At 41.3% G+C, this 10,794-nt stretch overlaps 1 protein-coding gene across 1 annotated transcript; it reads left to right on the forward strand.

The window, feature by feature from the left end:
* The first annotated feature begins 9,028 nt into the window (after positions 1-9,028).
* On the forward strand, positions 9,029-10,122 carry LOC137394443 (zinc finger BED domain-containing protein 5-like). Its single transcript, XM_068081162.1, has 2 exons — positions 9,029-9,373; positions 9,676-10,122. Exons 1-2 carry the CDS (start codon positions 9,029-9,031, stop codon positions 10,120-10,122), a joined length of 792 nt encoding a protein of 263 aa, XP_067937263.1.
* Positions 10,123-10,794: the final 672 nt, after the last annotated feature.

Here is a 10,794-nt window from a genome sequence, read left to right on the forward strand (position 1 = left end):
GAGCCTTTGGAAAGTGGCTGGGGCAAACGTCAATCCGAAGGGCAACACCTTCTACTTCCACAATATGGATCGTGTTGAGAAGACCGACTCCTCTTTTGCTTCTGCATCCAGGGGTACTTGACAATACCCCTGGATTGGCAAATACCCATGCCCATGTGGTTCAACGTGCTGAAGTAATGACTCCCAGACAGTGCCTCTAGGCTGTCGTCAATCCTGAGTAGGAGTAGGTGTCCTGCTTGGTGGCGGTGTTCAGCCGCCGATAATCGATGCAGAAATGCCATTTCCCGTCCTTCTTTTGGACCAGCACCACGGGGAGCTCCAGGCTCCTCCAGCTGTTTTGATGAGCTCCATTCTGAGTAGGTCCTGGACTTTTCATTCGGCCTCCGCTTCGTTTTTCGGCCTGAGCTTGTGGAGAAGGGCTGCCAGATCGGACGAGTGCCCTCTTTGAGTAGAATGGAATGTTTCACTTTAGAGGTCCTTCCTGCGTCGTCGTCGCCCGTACTGAACACAATGGCATATCGACTCAGCAGGGAGGCTAGCCTCGCCGTCTGACTCGCCCCCTCACAGTGCGGTCGGGCCGACTGAAACAACTCCTTAAGGTGAGCCGGCACTTCACTGGCTGAAGTCGGACCAGTTTCCTACAGTAAGGGGTCGTCTTCCTCGACCTGTGGGGTCTTCACCCCTGTGTATGTGCCAATGGCGGCTCCAGACCGGAAGGTCAATGGCCTCTCCGTCGTGTTCATACAACGGGTGATGACCTGTCTCTTGGGTCCTGGCTGATTCAAGCTACTTGCTACTGGGAGCTCGTCAAGAAATCCTTCAATCAGCTCCATGGGGCAGTAACTCCGCGTGGTGATGCGACAATGTATGGCCATTTCGTCCGGGCTGGAACCACCACCCCCTGATCACCTGTACTTTGCTTTGTAGCAGTCATGCATGCCGGTCTGTGCAGAATAGATGCCTGCCATCCACTCGGACCATTGGTTGTTCAAATTCGAGAGAACAGTGATGGACCACGAATTATGGCATTCCCAGTATGGCACCATCGCTTAGACGACAGACTAGAAAAATCTCCTTCGTCCTCTCGTCCCTCAGGCAAATTGTCAACCGGATTAACCCGTAGAAGGGGAGCCGTGTTCCGTCAGTCAGTAAACCGTGGCTGTCACTATTCACAAACCGGTCTCGCACGGCTCCTGGCAGTCGGTCAAAGACCTGCTTGTTTATCAGGTCTGTAGTGCCTCCTATGTCTAAGAGAAACTGAATGGGCCATCCCTCCACTCTTCCTGGAAAGGAATAGCTGGTTGAGTAAGATTGGCTGAGGGCTTGCACTCTAGTGGTGTCTTCCAAGACAACTTTCGTGAAGCCTGGAAGACTTTCTTTCCGCGGTGGGGCGGAACCAGTTCTTTGGACTGTCTCATGTTTGTGGTAGACCAGTGATTCCTGTGAGGGCCACTCCCAAGGTGGAGAAGGTGCCAGTCCTGCCGCTTTTAAGACAGGCTTTCGACTGTCTTTTCCGGCGGGGATAGTTTTTGATGTCTGGGGTGGAAGGGATTTGGAGGTCACTCTCCTTTGTTTCAGACTACGTCCTTGCCGCTTACACAAAGGGGTGTAGGTGGTATCCGGAATCGGGAAAGTTTCAGGGCTGGCCTCACTCAAGGACTGGTAGTAATTTTGTGTCTCCAAAGGCCCTTCCTGGGAATGAATTCTCCTCGGTCTAGTCCTTGCTGGTTGAGACCATCCGTCAGCTTCCATCAAATCCCGCGTGGCTTTAATACATTTCCGGGGTTGTTTGGCCTTGGCACAGTCAGTAGTCGAAGCTACTGCTGTGGCCTTTCCTCGTTTCCTGAAGCCGGTTTTGAGTAGCCGGAGCAGTTCTTCCGTACGTGCCCTGATTGGCCACAACTCAAGCAAAGGGTAGCTGGTTGGTTCCTCTTTTCGGCTGGAGTGTGGACCAGCTTTTGGAGCCGTTCCACCTTCTCTGTGAGAGATTGGACTAGCCAAACTAGTCACCCAATAACGTCGGTTTTGGCCTAATTTACTGGTGAGAGGCTCTTCCTTCTAAGGCTCGCAACGAAGATCCGGCAGGTTTGCGCTCGCCTCCATGAATCTGGAGGTAATCATTTCCGATCTGTACCGCATCAGGGAGTGTGGGCATGTGTATGGCCAACAGATGTCACTGCAGGCTAAGGTTCCTTAGTGAGCTACAGAATTTCTTCATGGCCATGCTATTCCAGTGATGGTTCGGCAGGTTTCCGTACGCAATACGTACCAGCCTTTCGACTTTTATAGCATGCTTCTGGAGTGTCGTTCCTTCCTTTCGTCTAAGAGCATCAAGGTGGCTTAGTGCCTAATTTGGCGAATAGCCAGAATCTTTCCCGGAGGGCGTTGAAGACAGCCTCTTGATCCTCGGCCCGCCTGCAGTCCTCAGCCTGTTCGCCCGGTGCTTCTCAGAGGTGCAACAGGGTTGCTCCTTCCATCTGCCGGTTAGCGTAGGCTACCTCCACAAAGCGAGCAATAAAATACTCTACATCCCCTTTCTTGTGTACTGGGGAGTCCTGAAGCTTGGTGCCAGTTCCTGAACCATTGGCATCAATAGCAACCGTTTTAGTGCTTTGACTAGTTGGCCGGGTCCTGGATCGGCGCTTCGTGCTCTCCTAATGGCCATGTTTGGCTTTCAGTAGGTTTCTGCTCTCTCTACAGAGCCGTACTTCTACTGAGTCTGCGGCCGTCGGCTCTTTTCTGGGTTTCTTCCTGTTGCCAGGAAGTTCTTTTAGTGGGAGCAGTGCTGCCTCTTTAGGCAAGTCCTGTCGGAGCCTTCAGTAGGCTTCTGCTCTTAGAGCAGCGCATCTACTGGGTCCGCTGCTGCAGGACTTTCCGCAGCTCTCTCTGAGTTTCTTCCTGTTGCCAGGAAGTTCTTCCAGTAGGAGCAGTGTTGCGGTTTTTTAGGCAAGCCCAGTTCATCCAAAATCCAGTGATCTGATGCGAGTTTTGTGGTGGAGTTTTTTGGGATTGTCAGAGATTCCACTGCTGCCACCAGTGTAAAGGTTTTGTGCCACCCTTACTTTCTTCCACTAGTACAAAACTCAGTGCATGAGTTTATACATATATTTCTGCTAAGTTCATAAGAGTACAAGAATGATCAAGCACAAGCAATGAACAGGCCCATAACAGCTCTGCTTTTTAACTCAAGTGTTCATGCTTATATAGGGGATAGGCTACCCCTCTGTTCAACTTGGCTGGGCCCGGCTCGGCTTTGACTCGGTTCAGTTTGGCTCGGATTTGACTGGAATCGGCTTTGACTTGGCTTGACTTTGGCTTGGCTTAGCTGAAGGTGTGCACCATCAACCACACTACATCCCCTTTTCCCGTGTACTGGGGAGTCTTGAATCACGTTGTCAGTTCCTGGGCTCTGGGCATCAATAGTACCCATTCTAATGCTTCCACTAACCGGTCGGGTCTCGGGTCAGCATTCCGTGCCTTTCTATTGGCCATTTCTTGAGACTTTCAGTAGGTTTCTGCTCCTGTCCTAGGGCAGTTCATCTACCGAGTCCATGCCGAAGGGTTTTTACACAGCTCTTTTTGGGTTTCTTCCTGTTGCCAAGAAGTTCTTCCAATAGGAGTAGTGCTGCTGTTTTTCAGGCAGGCCCTATTAGAGCTTTTGGTAGGTTTCTGCTCCCAGCGCAGTTCATCTACTGAGTCCATTGCTGCAGGGTTTTACACAGCTCTCTCTGGGTTTCTTTCTGTTGCCAGGAAGTTCCTTCAGTAGGAGAAGCGCTGCCATTTTTCAGGCAGGCCCTAGCATCTTTCAGTAGGTTTCTGGTCCTTTCCTAGCGCAGTTCATCTACTGAGTCCGCTGCTGCAGGTAGGGTGTTACGCAGCTCTCTCTGTGTTTCTTCCTGTTGCCAAGAGGTTCTTCCAGTAGAAGCAGCGCTTTCGCTTTTCGAGTTTATTCAGTTTGAGTCTCGGGATGGAGTTTTTGTGGAATCATCTTATCTTGCTGCTGCCACCAGTGTAAAGGTTTTGTGCCACCCTTACTTACTCCACCAGTATAAGACTCGATGCATAAGTTTATACATGTACTTCTGCTTTGTTCATTAGAGTACAATAATAGTCAAGCACATGCAATGAACAGGCCCAAAACAGCTCTGCTCTCTAACACAAATGTTCAGGCTGATATAGCGGGTAGCCCCCTTCTTGTTCCACTTGATTAGACTGGACTAGGCTCGGCTCTACTCAGCTCGGCTTGGCTCTACTCAGCTCGGTTTGACTCTACTCAGCTTGGCTTGGCTCTGACCGGCTTAACTCTCACTTCGTTATTCTGCCTGACTGAGCACAGTCGGCTCAGCTTAGCTCAGCCCTAGGCTTAGCTCTTAGTGGATAGGATATCATTCCACAACACCAGGTAAATTTCCTTTCTGCATGTATTGTTGTCATCAATGGTCATAGTATTTAATGATTTCTTTGGCAAAATTGTTTCTCATGTCTTCTTCAGAATTGATATCTGATACATGCATGACAAGAAACATGAATTACAGCTGGCGATGCTTTGATCTTGACATTTGTAATAAATGGACAAACTGTGACTCATTCGGTAAAAAACCAATTATATTTACGTATAAAAGGAAACAACCCTTTAAATATATCAAACGTAATGAAAATATATCCTACTAGTGGGAATGGTAGGCTTGGTACCTTATTGAATAAACATTCTACACCATCAAATATATGTAGTAAGTGCAAAAATTGCCACTGAAAAAGATGCCAACAGAAATGGCTAGATAACCTGCTTTGCCTCATGACTTATAAGTTTAGCAATACTGACACTAGCCTACTCAAATTAGTCAATGATAACTACCTTAATTTCTACCGTTTGCAAGCTGTTTTTTAATATCCGTGCAATTTGGGACATTCACCTAGTAGCTAGTATACACCTATATACATGTACACTATATATTTCTCAAAGTTTGTTTTCTGTATGTCCAGCTATAGCTATTAAAATCTTGATATTAAAATTCCGCGTTTTGATGGATTCAAGCTCACGATGACTGCAATCGCAGTTGTCCAGTTGTGCAGTTGTCTAATCGCAGCAATCCAATGCTCTAACCACGACAGCTCTGATAAGTGGCAAATACTACATAACATATACATTCTTTTTTTGTGTTTCCACGCAGAAATGAGGCATTAATTTAAACTCTATGAACTCTTTTAGCTCAATGAAAAGCAATGCTTTTTCATCCTTGCCGTATTAGCGCTAATTTGTTTTCGGCAAAACAAAGTCAACAATAGATTATCTTGAAATTAAAATTTTGCCATTGTTGTACTGATTAAGACGAAATAACGATTTTTATTGGGTTTTTTCAGTTTGTTTTAATTGCATTGTTTTAAAATCATCTGTTTGGTAGTTTACATACTTCCTATTTATTTCACATCTACATTTTGTCACTTTTCGAATTTATTTCAGCTGTTCCGAAGATATTCCCCTAGCCACACTGCGTTTCCATAATTCTGATTATAGCGCATTAATTTATAGACATTTCTCGATGCTCACCTGATGATCGGCAATCATTATATATGAACTAAATCTATTTTTTTATTTAGTTACGTATTTTACGTTATTTTTTTAAATAAAAATAACTTATTCAATCTCTTCTATTTAAAACATCTTTGTATGAACATTTTCGATTTTTAATTTAACGTTTGCTTTAATATCGGTATAGGGTATTAACCTAGACAGTTTCCTTTCCTCAACAGACGAATATCGAGTTTGTTAATCACATGTTTCACAAAAGTTCATTTAAGTGTTAATGTATGTGCATTAGCGTACACATCATTCTTTCCGCAGCTTACAAATTAGTAATTTGTGATTAATTTCACATCTTATAACAAACCTCTCTTAGATTACTGTAAGAATAAGATTACCTGTTAGATTATCTGTGAGATTTACTCTAGGCCTACCATTGTGTAATATTGCAAATATCAGTTATTCCTTGCTCTCTTACATTTATATGTATATATATATATATATATATATATATATATATATATATATATATATATATATATATATATATATATATATATATATATATATATATATATATACTGACAAGCATGTCCTAGCAAACCAACCAGATATAGTGGTGGTAGACAAGGAGAACAAGAGGGCTACTATAATAGATATAGCAGTACCCAATGACTACAATATAGCCAGCAAAGAAAAAGAAAAGGTAGAAAAATATCTCCCTCTTGGAGAAGAAATTGAAAAATGCTGGAATGTAAGAACAACCGTAATCCCAGTAGTCATTGGGGCACTGGGCGCAATAACACCGGCGCATAAAATGTGGCTTGCCCAAATACCAACAACAATCAACTCAGGTGAGTTGCAGAAACGTGCGCTATTGGGAACAGCTAAGATCTTGAGACGAGTGCTCAAACTCCCAGGTCTCTGGTAGGAGACCCGAGTTAAAGCAGAATTTACCACCCATACGGGGTATCCGGGGTGAGGAAACAATTTTTTTTTTTTTATATATATATATATGTATATATATATATATTTTATATATCTAAGATCTGTGAGGTTTACTCTAAGCCTACTATCATGTACTATTACAAGTATCAGTTACTCCTTGCTCTCTTATATTTACGTTTATTCTACGACCAAACACGAGCGGAACGATTGTTTGGGAGATTTATGATAAATGCATGTGCACACAACTCATGAAAACTATTCATCTACACCGTCACAAACCCTTGTACCGAAATCTCATCAACAAATTTAATCAATTTTGAATGGAGTCTTTTAAGTATAATAACGATACAAAACACATATAAGCCTATTTAAATATGTTACCAAGTCTTTGAAAATTGTCGACAATATTCTAAAACTTACCCATCTGATCGGATTATACACAAATAAACAAATTAATTCTGCTGAAATCGTTATTAAAACTTGACAAGCCTTATTTTTTATCAAAATGAAGACCGGAAAACGAAACGCCAAGCGACAGAGAATAGAACGATTAAGTCGTGCGCATTTCACAAAAAAAAACGTGCGCATTTCACCAGTCTATAGCATTGTCTACTTCCCGAAGGTTTCTAATATTTTTTCATTTTTAATATCTTGCAAAAATATTTAATTATAAGAATAATTATTTGATTTTATAAAATTATCATAAAAATAACTATTCAAATTTATTTGTCCGAAGGTTTCTGTAATAAACGTAGACCGTTTGAAGCGTAGACCGATTTACAGGTACGAAACTGTGGTACACAGTCTATCAGCCTATGTTTTTTCCCAATTACCAAATTTTTCATTAAATTATTTAAAACGTTAGCCAAAATTCTTTACATCTTATGTGCAAGCTAGGGCCAAACTACAACGCCCCTTTTTGACAAAAACATTTTTTTATTTTGCCCTAGTTTGCAGAAAACTTCCAGATGTGTGAACGCTCATACTTGCTTTCTGCTAGATCGCTATCAAAACCAGTCTACGTTCAACACAACCAACTTTCAAACTGTGTATATTACACAGCAGTTTGCCATTTTACATCTAATATTGCAATTCAGAGATATAATAAACATATTTCCTTATTGCCATTGTTAAATTACATACATTACAGTAGGTTAGGCCTACAGCTTTAATTAATGTTCATTTTATTGTTGTAAAACATAGGTTCGAGATAGTAGTAGATTAGGTGTGAATTTTTTACAACCTTTTGTTTTGCATAATTGACTTACTGAATTTAATTTCAAAACAACTTGACAACTACCATGGACATACAACTTTCTAGAACACCACGTTGTGGCTGACGCAGTGGCCGTCCATGTGTCTCTCAATTATTACAGCTCAATAGGAGGATAAATAGAAGGTCCTCACAGCAACCATCTACATCAAATGCTAATTTTCAACAACTCGCTACTCAAATTAATAACGACAACTTATCTGATTCAGAGAATTCTTTAGTAGATGTTGTAAGCGATGTAAATGACATAGACTTGGCAGCACCTTTGTTTCTAGATGATGATCATGATTTTATGAACATCATTGGCCATGAAAATATTGCACAAAATAATATTGCTCCTCCCAATGCTGCCCCAATGCATCCCAATGCTTCATTACATTCCTCATTATCAATCTTTAGATTGTCTTGATTTTCAAGAACTGCGTAACAACTTTCTAGGCCAGTGGTTCTTAACCAGGGAGAATTTTGGGATTTTAGGGAGGGAATTTGGCTGTTTGCCAAAGGGGATTTCCGTGGCACAAATTTTTCTTATATAAAGGCAACGAGGAGCGAATGAATTTCAGTAGTTTCAAAAAAGCCAAGATCTAAAACTGTGGAAAAGGTAAGGATTGCTACACTACATGCATATACATACCTGCAATATTAATTGTTCAGTTGCTGATTTGGTTTGCATAAAGGTATAACATTTTGACAATTTGCTCTGTAGCCTAACATATGTATAATGTTTTGTTCATGTAGATATTGAACGTATTCAAATATTTTGATTGCATATCCCATATTGTAGGTGTTACAAATGTCAAAGACACAAAGACAAACATATGATGATTCTTACCTTAACTATGGATTCACTTGTATGATTAAAAGCGGCATCGAAGTACCACAATGTGTTTTGTACGTGAAAGTGCTCGCTAACGACTCCATGAAACCACATCAACTTAAGTAACACTTAAGAAATAAACATGCAGAACACATGGATAAATCAAAGCCGTTCTTTGAAGCTAAAGAGAGAGAACTTAAGCGGGCAAAACTGGATTCCACTGGCAGCTTTCATATCCAGGCACAGGCCATTGCCAAAGCATCCTGTGCTCTGTCTTACCGTATCGCCAGAGATAAGAACCCACGCGCCATTGGTGAAACATTAGTTAAACCTTGTCTGATGGAGTGTACTAAGATTATTTTTGGAGACACAGCCGCTCAAAAGATAGCTGATTTATCCCTCTCAGATAGCACAGTGAAATCGAGGATCGATGATACGGTGATATGGTGGTATCGATGATAAGATCTTTATGTCTGCGGACATAAAGAGGCAAGTAATTGAAAAGATCAAGTCATCTTCCATGTTCACCATTCAACTTGATGAGTCCACTGATGTTGCTTCCATTTCACAGCTGATGGTGTTTGCACAGAGAGACAATGTACACAGAGAGACAATTCAGGAAGAATTTCTGTTCTGCAGTTCTCTAACAGAGACCACCCCAGCAGCTGATGTTATGAACCTGGTTTGCTACTTCTTCAGCAAAGAACATCTGAACTGGGGCAAACTAATTGGAGTTTGCTCTGATGGTGCTCCAGCCTTGCTTGGCCGTCATGCTGGATTTGCGCAGTTGGTAAAAGAAAAGAATCCTTTAGTGGTGAGTACCCATTGCTTCATTCACAGACAAGCGCTAGCAGCAAAACTCTTCCCAAATGATTGCAGGAACACCTTTCTTCAGTGATTAAAGTAGTAAACTTTATCAAAGGCTCTGCCTTGCAAACATGTCTCTTCCACAAGTTATGTGAAGATATGGATGCTGTGCACTCATCACTATTGTTCCACATCGAAGTTCTATGGTTATCAAATGGTAAGACGCTTTTGCGTTTCTTCAATCTATGAGCAGAGGCCAATGAGTTCTTGAAAACTCATAACAGACCCAAACTACTGGCTTCAATGCAGGTGGAAGGCTTCCATCAGTGTTTTGCTTACCTGGTTGACATATTTGGTTCAATCAATGCAATGAACACAAATATGCATGGAAGAGAAAGAAATGTGTTGAATGTAACTAATAGTATCAATGCATTCAAGTACAAGCTCAAACTCTGGGTGGAAAGACTGGCTACTGGGAATGTAAAAGTTTCATTTCCAGTTCTGAATTCATTAGTTGACAAGGAAGCTCCTTCCGCTTCTTTGCTAACCGACATAAAACATCACTCGAACAGTTTGATAGCGAAGTTTGAGAGATATTTTCCAAAGTTAGATTCTAGGACAGAGCAATTGATGATCCTGACCCGAGACCCTTTCAGGCGCAATGTCCACGAGATTTCGGAACAGTTTCAGGAGAAGTTTTTGGAGCTGACAAACAACTCTGCATTAAAAGATGACTTCAAGGAGCTATCAATATAGGCTCAATGTGCTGGCACCAGCACATTGACTTTATATATATATGTATATATATATATACATATATATATACACATATATATATATATGTATAACATATATATACATATATATATATGTATAACATATATATATACATATATATATACATATATATATACATATATATATATATATATATTTATATATATATATATATATATATATATATATATATATATATATATATATATATATGTATATATATATATACAGTGAAACATGGATAACTCACCCTCGGATATAGCGAACACATGGTTAACTCGACTGGATTTGCTTTGTCCGTTCCCACGCAATGATAAATGGCTCTATATAACTCAAATTCAACACTGTTATAACGAACTGTTTTTTGCCCAACGACTACCGAAACGGTTGCTATCGCTTTAGAAAATCACTTTATTCTAAGCCATAGAGGTAAACCTCAACTTTTCGTAATTCATAAGCGTCGTTATTACCTCCATCGGCAAAATATTTTTGTCAACGACTGTTCTAAAGGTTTGGTGAAATTTGATTTATACTTCTATTCGATGAATAGCACGGGCTAGCCGGGTCACGCGCGCAAGGATTTTCGCCACGCACATACAAAACAAAAACAGCATGTTGTTTTTGTTTTGTATTTGCGTGGCGAAAATCCTT

The sequence above is a fragment of the Watersipora subatra genome, chromosome 4 (assembly GCF_963576615.1).
Source record: "Watersipora subatra chromosome 4, tzWatSuba1.1, whole genome shotgun sequence".
Classification (NCBI taxonomy): domain Eukaryota; kingdom Metazoa; phylum Bryozoa; class Gymnolaemata; order Cheilostomatida; family Watersiporidae; genus Watersipora; species Watersipora subatra.

What these genes read in the sequence shown, in the direction of transcription:
- LOC137394443 (XM_068081162.1), top strand. Translation starts at nt 9,029, where the DNA reads ATGTCTGCGGACATAAAGAGGCAAGTAATTGAAAAGATCAAGTCATCT. An exon ending in AAGAAAAGAATCCTTTAGTG is followed by an intron (nt 9,374 to 9,675) that starts GTGAGTACCCAT and finishes GCTTCAATGCAG; the next exon opens with GTGGAAGGCTTCCATCAGTG.